Source organism: Lynx rufus, unplaced genomic scaffold (genome assembly GCF_022079265.1).
Source record: "Lynx rufus isolate CCGP_SWC_20201006 ecotype Redwood Valley unplaced genomic scaffold, mLynRuf1.p SCAF_2, whole genome shotgun sequence".
Classification (NCBI taxonomy): Eukaryota; Metazoa; Chordata; class Mammalia; order Carnivora; family Felidae; genus Lynx; species Lynx rufus.
Window position 1 is genome coordinate 63,371,748 of NW_025814834.1, and position 13,130 is coordinate 63,384,877.

Consider the following 13,130-nt stretch of genomic DNA (forward strand, 5'->3'; position numbering starts at 1 on the left):
TGAAACTGTGCTCAGCATCAGTAATCATTGGAAATGCAAATCAAAAGCACTACGAAGTATATCACACCTGTCAAAACGGCCATTATCAAAAAGACAAAAAAGTAACAAGTCTTGGCGGGGATGTGGGGCAAAGGGAACCCTCTTACACTATTGGTGGGAATGTAAATCAGTACAGCCACCATGGAAAACATTATGGATATTCTACAAAAACTAAAAATAGAGCCACCATATGATCCAATAAATCCACTTCTGGGTATTTATCCAAAGAAAATAAAAACACTAATCAAAGATATATGCACCCTTATGTTCATTGCAGCATTATTTACAATATTCAAGATATGGAAATAACCACATGGTCCACTAATGGATGAATGGATAAAGAAAATGTAGTGTATATATACAATGGAATATTACTCAGCCATAAAAAAGAATGAAATCTTGTCATTTGTAAGCACATGGATGGACCTTGTGGATATTAGGCCAACTGAAATAAGCCAGAGAAAGACAAATGTCATATAATTTCATTTATATATGGGAATCTAAAAACAGATGAGCAGACAAAACAAAACTTATAAGTGCAGACAATAGATTGGTGGTTGCCAGAGGGGAGGAGAGTTGGAGGGTGGGCAAAATGGGAGAAGATGGGCAAGAGTTACAAACTTCCAGTCACAAAATAAGTAAGTCATGGGGTTGTGATGTACAGCATGGTGACCATAGTCAACAATATTATATTACATATTATGTAACTTTATATGGTGGCAGGAGGAAATTAGACTTATTGGGGTACTCATTTTACAGTGTATATAAATAATTCATCATATTGTATACCTGAAACTAATATAATGTTGTATGTCAGTTATACCTTGATAAAAAATAAAAGCCATGGAACACAACACAAATATATGGAGGTTAAATAACATGACACTAACAATGAATGGGTCAACTCTGAAACCAAATGAGAAGTCAAAAATTACATGGAAACAAATGTAAATGAAAAAACCAAGTTACTGAAGTCTTGGGGATGCAGCAAAGTGGTTCTAAGAGGGAAGTTTATAGTAATACAGGCCTCAAGAAGCAAGAAAAGTCTTAAGTAAACCTCACTTTACACCTAAAGGAGCTAGAAAAACCCAAAGAAACCAAACAAAACCCCAACTGAGCAAAAGGAAGGAGATAATACAGTTTAGAGCAGAAATAAATGATACAGAAACTAAACAAACAAATAAAACAAACAATAGAACATATCAATAAAAGCAGGAGCTGATTCTTTGAAAAGCTCAGCAATGGTAAACCTCTAGTCAGACTCATAAAAAAAAGAAAAAAAAAAGAGACAGTGAAAGAGAGAGAGAGAACCCAAATAAAATTACTAATGAAAGAGAAGAAATAACAACCAACACCCACAGAAATACAATTTGTAACAGAGGGTTGCCTGGGTGGCTTGGTTCGCTAAGCATCCAACTCTTGGTTTTGGCTCAGGTCATGATCTCACAGTTTGTGGGTTCAAGCCCCACGCTGAGCTCTGTGCTGGAGGTCTGGAGCCTACTTGGGATTCTCTTTCCCTCTCGCCTGCTCTCATATGCACTGTCTCTCAAAATAAATAAACAACAACAACAAAAAAAACCCACAAACAATTGTAACAGAATATTATGAAAACCTATATGCCAACAAATTGGATAACCTGGAAGAAATGGATAAACTCTTAAAAACATATAAGCTACCAAAGCTAAAGCAGGAGGAAATAGAAAATTTGAACAGACCAGTTACCAGCAATGTGAATCAGTAATCAACAACTCCCCCAAATCAAAAGTCCATGACCGGATGGCTTCATAGGCGAATTCTACCAAACATTTAAAGAAGAGTTATTATCTATTCTCAAACTACTCCAGAGAATAGAAGGAAAACTTCCAAATTTATTCTGTGAGACCAGTGTCACCCTATACCAAAACCAGATAAAGACACTGCAAAAAAAGCAAACTACAGGCCCATATGTCTCTTGAATACAGATGCAAAAATCCTCAGTGAAATATTAGCAAACTGAATTCAACAATACATTAAAAAAATTATATATCACAATCAACTGGGATTTATCCATGGGATACAAAGGTGGTTTAATATTTTAAAAATAATGTCATACTTCACATCAATAAAAGAAAGGATAAAAACCATATGATCATTTCATTAGATGCAGAAAAAGCATTTGACAGTACAACATCCATCCATGATAAAAACCCTCTGCAAATTAGGTCTAGAGGGAACATAGCTCTACATATGAAGACCTTATATGAATAACTCACAGCCAACATCATACTTAGTGGTGAAAAACTGAGAGCTTTTCCTCTAAGGTCAGGAACAAGACAAGAATGTCCACTCTCACCACTTTTATTTAACATAGTACTGGAAGTTCTAGCCATAGCAATTAGACAACATAAAGAAATAAAAGGCATTCAAATTGTAAGGAAGGAGTAAAACTCTCAATATTTGCAGATGACATGATACTGGACATAGAAAATCCTAAATACTCCACCACAAAACTACCAGAACCGATAAATGAATTCAGTAAAGTCGCAGGATACAAAATCATGTGCAGAAATCTGTTGCATTTCTATACACTAATTATGAAGCAGCCGTTAGTGAAATTAAGAAAACAATCTTAATTGTAAATTAAGAAAACTATTTACAGTTGCACCTAAGCCAATAAAATATCTCAGAATAGACTTAACCAAAGAGGTGAAAGACTTTACTCTGGAAATTATAAAACATTGGTGAAAGAAATTCAAAATGATGCAAAGAAATGGAAAGACATTTCATGCTCATGGGTAAGAAGAACAAATATTGTTAAAGTGTCTATACTACCCAAAGCAATCTACAGATTTAATGCAATCCCTATTAAGTACCAATAGCATTTTTCATAGAACTAGAACAAACAATCCTAAAGTTTGTATGGAACTACAAAACAAAACTGGAGGTATCACAATTCCAGATTTCAAGTTATATTACAAAGCAGTAGTAATTAAAACAGTATGGTACTGGCATGAAACTAGACACATAGATAAATGCAATAGAACAGAAAATCCAGAAATAAATTCACAATTATATGGTCAATTAATCTTCAACAAAGGAGGAATGAATATACAATGAGAAACAGATAATCTCTTCAACAAATGATGTTGGGAAAATTGGACAGCCATATGCAAAAGAATGAAATTGGCTTACTTTCTCTCCCCATAAACCAAACTAAATGCAATGCATTAAAAACCTAAACGTGAGGCCTGAAGCCATACAAATCCTTGAAGAGAGCACAAGCAGTAATTTCTCTGACGTTGGCCATAGCAACATTTTTCTAGATACATCTCCTGAGACAAGGGAAATAAAACCAAAAATAAACTATTGGGACTACATAAAAACAAACATTTTTCTTCATAGCAAAGGAAACAACAAAACTAAAAGGCAACCTACTGAATTGGAGAAGATTTTTGCAAATGACATATCCAATAAAGGGTTAGTATCCAAAATATATAAAGAACTGATACAACTCAACACCCAGAGAACAAATAATCTAATTAAAAAATGGGCAAAGGACATGAACAGATATTTCTACAAAGAAGACATCCAGATGGTCAACAGACACATGAAACGATGCTTGACATCAGTCATCAGGGAAATGCAAATCAAAACTACAATGAGATAACACCTCACATGTGTCAGACTGGCTAAAATCAACTACACAAGAAACAACAGGTGTCGCTGAAGATGTGGAGAAAAGGGAATCCTCTTGCACTATTGGTAGGAATGTAAACTTATGTAGCCACTGTGGAAAACAGTATGGAGGTTCCTCAAAAAATAAAAAAATAGAATGGCCCTTTGATCCAGTAATTGCAGTACTGGGTATTTACCCCAAAATACAAAAACACTAATTCAAAGGCATACACACACCTGAATGTTTATAGCAGCACTATTTACAATAGCCAAACTATGGAAGCAGCCCAAGGGTCCATCAATAGATGAATGGTAAAAAAGATGTAGTGTGTGTATATATACAATGGAATATTATTCAATCACAAAAAATAATGAAATCTTACCATTTGCCACAGCATTGATGGAGCTAGAGAGTATAATGCTAAGTGAAATAAGTCAGAGAAAGACAAATACAATATGATCTATCTTGTATATGGAATTTAAGAAACAAAACAAATGAGCAAAGGAAAAAGAAAAAGAGAGACAAACCAAGAAACAGACTGTTAACCAGGGAAACAAACAGGTGGTTACCAGAAGGGAGGTGAGTGGGGGGAAGGCTGAAATAGGTAATGGAGATTAAAAAGTAAAAAACAAAACAAAACCAGAAAACTCTTAGGAGAACAACTCTCCTAAACCAATTAGAAACCTACAGCAGAAAGGAAAGAATTGACTAAAATACAGAAGAAACAATAGACAGTAGACAGTGGAGGAGGCTTTTCACTGGTTATTAATTATTATCCCATTTCATGCCCTTTAGCATATTGCTTCTTAAAACATAAACCATGATAAATTCTTTCAATTGTGGTTATGTATGGATGAGCTCTAGTGGGCCTTTGTTATATGGGCTGGATTAGGTTAAACAGGATCGAACAGCTCTTTGGGTCGAGAAACTCTACATTCATTTACAGCATTGTGCTCTTAGTAAATCTCATGACCTAAACTCATTGTCTTCTCATCCTCCATTTTTGCATTCTCTTTATCTGTAATATCTTTTATTGAGAATAAGGAAAATAATATTATTTCTATTATGAGCAGTATAAACTACTGGATCTTTAGGGTTAAATTTGGTCATTATTGACAATAACTCAAAACTTTTTATTTTTCTTTAAAGCAACATTGTAATGTGTATTATGCAGCTTGAACAAATCACTTGTAAAATACTTTCTTTTTGTTTTTCTATTAAACAGTTAAATTACAAATGTACTATTGTACTTCCAAGTCAATTAGGCTTAAATTTTTTTTTATTTCAAAATAGCTTAGAAGATTTTATCCTATATGTTTTTATATTTAGCAATACTTTTATTTTTGCATGATAATATATGAAAAGTTTTAAAACTAATTTGTATTCCACATATAGAATTTTTAATAGTGTCACAAAATACATATTAACTTATGATTTTTTATAGTCTGTAGCCTATGATGTTAATTTTTTGTTACATTAGTTGTTAATGATTTTGTTAAAATATTTATAAATGTTATATAAATATAATTCATAATGATTCAAATAGGATGTATTGTTATGGATTAGCACTATATGATGGATCATACCAAGGGTAAACAGCATGTATTTGAAATTCAAATTTATAAATCTATTGTGGAAGATTTTAAACATTTATAAAACTAGAGACATTAGTATAATGAACTCCCATGTACCCATCATCCAGCTTCAACAACTACCAACATAAAGCAGTCTTGTTTTACCTAGGTCACCTCCCATTTTCTCCCTACCCCTCAGAATAGTTTAAATTGTATCATTTCATCTGTAAATACTTTAGTATGTATTTCTGAGAGATGAACTCTTTTTTTTTTTTTTAAATTTTTTTTCAACGTTTTTTATTTATTTTTGGGACAGAGAGAGACAGAGCATGAATTGGGGAGGGGCAGAGAGAGAGGGAGACACAGAATCAGAAACAGGCTCCAGGCTCTGAGCCATCAGCCCAGAGCCTGACGCGGGGCTCGAACTCACGGACCGCGAGATCGTGACCTGGCTGAAGTCGGACGCTTAACCGACTGCGCCACCCAGGCGCCCCTTAAAAATATATATAATCGCTGGGCACCTGAGTGGCTTAGTTGGTTAAATGTCCAACTCTTGATCTCAGCTCAGGTCTTGATCTCAGGGTTGTGAGTTTAAGCCTTATGTTGGGCTTCATGCTGGGCATGAAGCCTACTTAATAAAAAAAAAAGTGAAAAATAAGAGTAAAAAAATTGAAATCTAGGTATAATCATTAATAAAAATACATATAATCACAATAGCATCATCACTATGAAAAATAAATAATAATTCCTTAATATCACCTAATACCTGGTCTGTGTTCAGATTTGCTTGATTGCTCTATAAAGGTCTTTTTATAGACAATTTGTTTAAGTCAGTATCCAAACCAGATTCACACATTATATTTGGTTGCTTTGTCTCAAGTGTCTCTCTCTCTCTCATTTTGTGAGTAAGCATTAGATTGAAGAATATCATCATATTACAATAATCAGAAGTGTACAGCTTGATGAATTTTCACATACTGATCACTTCTGTGTAATATCACCAAGATCATAAATAGAACATCACTAGTTGCCCAGAAGTTCCCTTCATGTTTTCTCCAGGCACATCCCCTTACCATGAGGATAACTGTTATGTTGACTTTTATTTATTATTTTAAATGTTTATTTATTTATTTTGAGAGAGAGAGAGAGAGAAAGGCAGAGAGAGGGAGAGAGAGAATCCCAAGCAGGCTCTGATGTCAGTGCAGAGCCCAATGTGGAGATTGATCTAACAAACCAAGATCATGACCTGACCCAAAAGAGTTGGACGCCCAACTCGCTGAGCCACCCAGGCGTCCCTGTCTTGACTTTTAATACCATAAATTAGTTTTGTTTTTATAGGAATGGAAGCCTATAGTATATTCTCTTATGTCTAGTTCAGTTTGCTTAATATGCTTTAAAGAGTCCCTCATGATGTTGCATGATTCAGTCATTTGTTCTTTTTTTATTGCTGTGTAGTATTTTATGAATATGTACAATTTATCTGTTGTACTTTTGATAAATATTTAGATTGTTTGCAGTTTTTTACTCTTACATATTGTGCTGCTGTGGACTTTCTTCTGCTTGTCTTAGTGAAGTCAGAGTCTTGTTTTTTTTTTTTTCCCAAGAGTCTTAAAATCTGTAACAACTCTTCTTTCCTCTCTTTTGTCTTGCCATTCACTTGTTGAAGAAATAGGATTATTTTTCCTATAGAAAAATTCTGGAGTTTTTTACAGCATGGTTGTAGCAGTGGTTGTTTTGTTACTGTTCAGCCTTGTGTTGAAATTGTTCTGTCACCTCAAAAAATTAAGTGATTCAAATAATTTTGTGATTTTTCCCTTTTAAAAATATTCCAAAGGTATCTGACTTTTTAATTGTTACTTTTATAATAATAAATAATCAACATTTTAGAAACATTCCTTTTATATTCATAATGTGTTAGTAGTATATTAGTACTTTTGATTGCTTTTTATTTTATAACTGTGTATCGTGTTTTAAGTGAAAGTAAATAGTAATGATCTCCTTTGTATATTTCTTTTCATAGGTTTGATATTAATATGCTATCAAAATTTTCCTTTTGCCTAGCAAATCAACATTTATATTTCAGTCCATTAATGGGAAAAATAGCTGATATTGTACACAGGAAACTGGAAACCATAGAGGACTTAAGGTAAATTTATTTTAGGTAAATATGTGGTGGGAGAGGTTCTGGGCTTTGGATGCATATACACTTAGATTGCCACTTCTTACCTATGTGACTTTAATCTCTTGAAACTTTAGTATCCTTATCTATAAAATAGTACTACTGGGGCACCTGGGTGGCTTAGTCAGCTAAGTGTCTGACTTTGGCTCAGGTCACGATCTCGTGGTTTGTGAGTTCGAGCCCTGTGTTGAGCTCTGTGCTGACAGCTTGGAGCCTGGAGCCTGCTTCAGCCTGCCTCTCCCCAACTCACCCTCTATCTCTCTCTCAAAAATAAATAAACATTTAAAAAATTAAAAAAAAAATAGTACTACCTTGCATCTACTTTGCAATGTTGCTGTGGGAAATAGAGATGAGTATGTAAAGTGTAACATGGTATTGTTGAGATCTGTGAAAGATTTGAGATTTTACTTTACTTGCAAGCTAACAAGTTTGCCTGCCCTCAATGATCTCATTTAACCTTAATTACCTTCCCAAAGACCCTGTCTCCAAATATAGTTACATTGGAGGTTAGGACTTTAATATATGGAGCTTGGGAGAGGACACAGTTCAGTCTATAGCATACATCAGTGTCCATAGCAGCATTAGTTCGAATAGTCAAAAGGTAGAAATAACCTAAATGTCCATTTGATTGATGAATGGACAGTCAAAATGTGGTATATACCTACAATGGGATATTATTTAGCCTTAAAAAGGAAGGAAATTCTGACACATGCTACAACATGGATGACATTATACTGAGTGAAATAAGCCAGACACAAGAGGACAAATATGATTCCACTTATATGAACTCCTAAAGTAGTCAAATTCATAAAAATAGAAAGTAGAATGGTTATTGCTAAAGGCTGGCGGGGGTGAAGAATTGAGAGTTACTGTTCAAATGGCCAAGGAGTTTTAGTTTGAGAAGATGAAAAAGTCCTATAGATAGGTGGTGGTAATAGTTGCATAACAATGTGAAAATATTTATTATCACTGAATGGTATGATTAAAAATGTTTAAAATGGTAGGGGCACCTGGCTGGTTCAGTTGGTTAAGTGTCCAACTTCGGCTCAGCTCATGATCTCACCGTTTGTGGGTTCGAGCCCCACGTTGGGTTCTGTGCTGACAGCTCAGAGCCGGGAGCCTGTTTTGGATTCTGTGTCTCCCTCTCTCTGCCTCTCCTCTGCTTGTGCTGTCTCTCTCTCTCTCTCTCAAAAATAAACATTAAAATAATGGTGGTATATTTTGCACCATTACAGTGGTATATTTTATGCTGTCTCTGTTTTCACACCCATACACCAAAGTAACTTGTAAAAGCCGAGACAATTAAAATCAGTGTAAATTTTTTTAAGTGTAGAAAATTCCTATAGACTCCATTGAGAATCTAGTCAAATCTTTGGACATTTCCCTACTCCAAACTACAATTACAAATAAATATACAGTTTTAAAAAATCATTTCAGGGGGTTTTATGGTTAAGTGAAATAGCAATGATAGGTTACTAATTAATGTTAGCATTAAACATTTGAGTAGGGAAGCCAGAGATTGTACAACTGAGTTTTTTAATTTAATATAAAAATTTTTATTTAAGTTTGTTTATATTGGAGAGAGAGAGACAGAGAGAGTGAATGGGGGAAGGGCAGAGAGAGAGGGAGAGAGAGAATCCCAAACCGGCTCCACACTGTCAGCACATAGCCCAATGTGGGGCTTGAACTCACCAACCGTGAGATCATGACTAGAACCAAAACCAAGAGTCGGATGCTTAATGGACTGAGCCACCTAGGCGCCTCACAACTGGGTTTTTAAAATATATTTTATTGAAAATGTTGAAGAAATTTGGAAACAAAAATAAATGTAAATAATTTCCCTATCCTAATGATTGAGATATTTTTATATTTACATTTTCATGTCTTTTCTGTAGATGTTTTCTAATGATCATCCCCAAACATTTGTTATATGTATTTTACATTTTGCATTCCTTATTCATTTTGGGTGCATTATGATGCTTTATATTTGTAGTTTTCTGATTTTTTTTTTTTAAATCAGCTCCACACCCAGCATAGAGCCCAATGTGGGGCTTGAACTCATGACCCTGAGATCAAGACCTGAGCTGAGATCAAGAGTTTGGATGCTTAACTGACTGAGCCACTCAGGCTCAGTTTTTGTATTGTGTAACACCTGCGTTTTGAAAGCAGGAACTTCACCTTTGTAATTTTGATGTCTTCCTTAATAACTGGAAGAGTTATGTTCCTTAAAAGTATTTTTTGGTGAAGAAATATTAAATGCTGCCAGAAGTTCAGTACTTACTGTCATATATTGCTATCTGTCTAGCATGAGGCACTAAAAAATATGAAATAATTTATTAGTAAGAAACATTTTGCCAAGATTTTTTTTTTAGTAAGATACAGATATACAGACAAAGGGGCAACAAAGCGAAGTCTACTTCCAAAAATATAAAATGAGACTTTTAATGGTGCATTCATAGGCAATTGGTCCAAAGTGATTTCTGAGTGAATTTCACTGAAATATTTTCCTTCAAGGCAGTTATCTATAGAATGAGATATTATACACACTCAACAAAAGATATTATTTCGATGTATTTTTTTTTTGTTTTAAATCTAAGGGCATTTAATTACTAGATGTGTGTTCAAGTCCCATAAGTAAAGGAAAAATTTTGTGGTATAAAACCTGTAATATTTTAACTAGTTCTCTTCCATATCTAATCATTTAGTCTTAGAATTGTTTTTTATTCTTAAATAATGTAAAAATCTTTGCATTTGTTTCCTTTTTAGGTCCTTGTCTATATTGATGGTCAACATATCTTCTTTAATATCACAACATTTTCAAGACCAATTAGTGAACAAAACAGAACATCTTTTTGATACCATAGATTCTTCCCAGGTCAACGTTGCAAGAAGAATAGTAAAATTTCTTCGAAATATTAAATATAGTTATTACCCACTATTAGAAAGGTGTAATACGGTATTTTTAAGCAATATGAACCACCTTGATTTGGACTCCATCAGTAAAATACTTAGTCTATACCACTCTCTCCAGTTTCATAGTTTTGAATTTGTTAAAATGGCTAAAAAGAGGCTAACTGAAATGATTTCTCTGTTCAATCACCCTCATAGCTTTGTAAAACTGTTTGTAGCATTGGGACCCATGGCAGGACCTGAAGAAAAGGAACAGTAAGTTTGGCTAAAAATGCTTTGTTTTTCTTGTTGAGACTCTATGGGGCCTTGCAAGCTTAGACCTCCTTGCAGTTCTAGAAGGCACAGATGTCACCCCCATGCAGTCCTGGAAGGGAGAATGATCTCTTATGTCTGCTCCTTGATGCTTTCTCTGAATGTTCTAATTTATATCTCTACTGCTAAATTCTACTGCTAGTCTACTGCTAAATTCTGAGAAAGGGCCAATGACTTCCTGGTGGTGGCGAACCCAAAGGATGAGGGAGATGGATATTCTCTGTGGAGAATGCCGCTTAAGTGCTTTTATTCTCCCTTCCTGGGCCATTTGATAGGCTTTACACACAGGTATTAAGACTCTCCCACCCCCAGTATAGGGTGTGGAATATTCAGAATTATATTAGTGCTAACAATGGACCATTCTGTGCTTTGTGATCCTCACATTTGTCATCAAAGGCATTTCTTAAGCACCTTGGTAAGTGTTCCCTTGCTAGGTTAGAGTGAATTTTATCTATCTCCTATCTTTAAAAAATTTCCAGTTTTGCCTGACACTGATGTAGATAGGACTATTTCAGATATAAAAATGAGCAAACATTAAGTTAATGAATGATTACTAGGTATGAGCCAAGAGATAAGTATGATTAGTAGGTTCAGTTAAGCAGGGGTTCCAGGAGTTGCATAATAGAGGTATCTGCATCATTATTACTCTGTTAGCAAAGGACACACAGGGAGAGTTTTAATTTTAAGAGTCCTGTGAATTATATGAAGACATTTAAGACATTTTAAGAGACTGTATGAAGATGGGAACAAGATGATTACTTAAAAAGCTTTTATTGGAATTTTATTTTTTAATTATTTATTTTTGGTCACTAAGTATTGTTGGAATCTCATATTCTAAAGCAGTACAGAAGTTGAATTTAACTGGGTGCCTGCCTTCAAGCAGTTTATATTCCAGTTGGAAGGATAGAAATGTATATATAATTGAATTACATAAATACCACGATACTGCAATATAGTTATGAATAAGTACTCAAATTAGTGATTATAGATAGTAGACAGGAAAATGAAAGAAAAATATAGAGACAATAAATGACTGGGCAAAGCTTTGAGGAGAAGCTGGATTTGAAAATGTTTGATAAAGTTGATGAAAAAGATGGTGTAGAGCTATCCAATATGAATAATTCTAAATTATTCTAAAAGATACAGTTATATATAGATAGTTGTATTAGTGTGCAATTTTGGATGGTTTCAAAATGGATCATCTTTGTAAATTTTCAGTTTATAGTGTCACAGCAAGTATTTAGTAGGTAAGATTTCTGTTAATATGCAGGTATATTGACTTCCTGATCAGATCTTACTCAATTTAGAATAATTGGGATATTGTTAGAATGCCAATTTTTAGTTCTTTAGCTCTATAGTCCTGAATTTCACTGGATTATTGTATTTTATAATCATTATAACTTTATCTTATTTGAAAATCAGTTTAAAAACCTTTTGTCTGTATTTTTTAAGAGACAGTTTAAGATTAGATTGTACTGAAGCCTAATTCCTTTGATGAAAACAGTATATTTTTCTTTATTCAATTATATTTATATTATCCCCTATTAGGTGGGGAGAAAATTGGAATTATATAAAGAATTCAGTTTTTGTTTATATTTTTTTGTTACCTCAGAACTGTTATTTAAAAAAAAACCACAAAACTTTCATAGGCTTCATCAGTTATTCAACATAAAAGTATTTTTCTTTTCTTCTAGACTTAAATCAACTATATTATTAATGTCAGAGGAGCTAACCAGCCAGCAAGCCTTGGCAGTGATGGGAGCAATGGAAGAGATGGAAAGCAGAAATTCACATCTGAATAAAAAGTAGTCTTTCCTAAAATTCATGGCCTTATCTTTAGTTGTCATTCATAAGTAACTATTTTTTTTTTGAGGATGCCTTATTTTTTTTCTATAATTTAGCTGTTGGTTTTGAAGAAATAAGGAATTAACACTTAAGGCATTGTTTATTAAATAGCTTGTTTTTTAAGGTAGAGATTTTTAAATTGTCTATAGTATTTTTCACTTCATTTGCTGCTATTGTTATTCTCAAGCCAGAACATTTTAGTCTTGGAAAGTGGAGGGCATCTATGTGAACTTGATTTGTTTCATACCACAGTTGTTACCTTGAAATCATACCTCCATATATTGTCTTTCTTTTACTTGAAATTTAAGAAGAAAAAAAATGCATAGTTCAGATATATATTTAATGTTTTATTATCAATTATATGTTCCTTTTTAAAGTATTCCTTATGCCCCATTTCTTGGCGCATTTCTCATTGTTTTTAATTAGTTCCATTAGAGGGCCAGTGGATTTAAGAAAGAGAATTAAATCAGTTTTGCTAATTGTTAGTAAATCCTGATAAAGATTTCTTTTGGGGGAAGATGTGGAATTTGATGGCTGTTTTCTGAGTTCTTTTTAATTTAGAAAGTGAAACTTTATGCTTTTCCCTCCTATTATTATTTTTTAAATATTTATTTAT

The 13,130-nt window shown here is 33.7% G+C and overlaps 1 protein-coding gene across 2 annotated transcripts in view; it reads left to right on the forward strand.

Moving 5' to 3' along the window:
- The window catches only part of FASTKD1 (FAST kinase domains 1), a 48,843-nt gene that overhangs the window by 14,687 nt on the left and 21,026 nt on the right, over positions 1 to 13,130 (forward strand). For both annotated transcript variants that reach the window (XM_047084482.1, XM_047084483.1), the window contains 3 exons: positions 7,289 to 7,414; positions 10,214 to 10,612; positions 12,364 to 12,474. In XM_047084482.1, the coding sequence (XP_046940438.1) occupies positions 7,289 to 7,414; positions 10,214 to 10,612; positions 12,364 to 12,474 (636 nt within the window). The remainder of the gene's footprint in view (positions 1 to 7,288; positions 7,415 to 10,213; positions 10,613 to 12,363; positions 12,475 to 13,130) is intronic.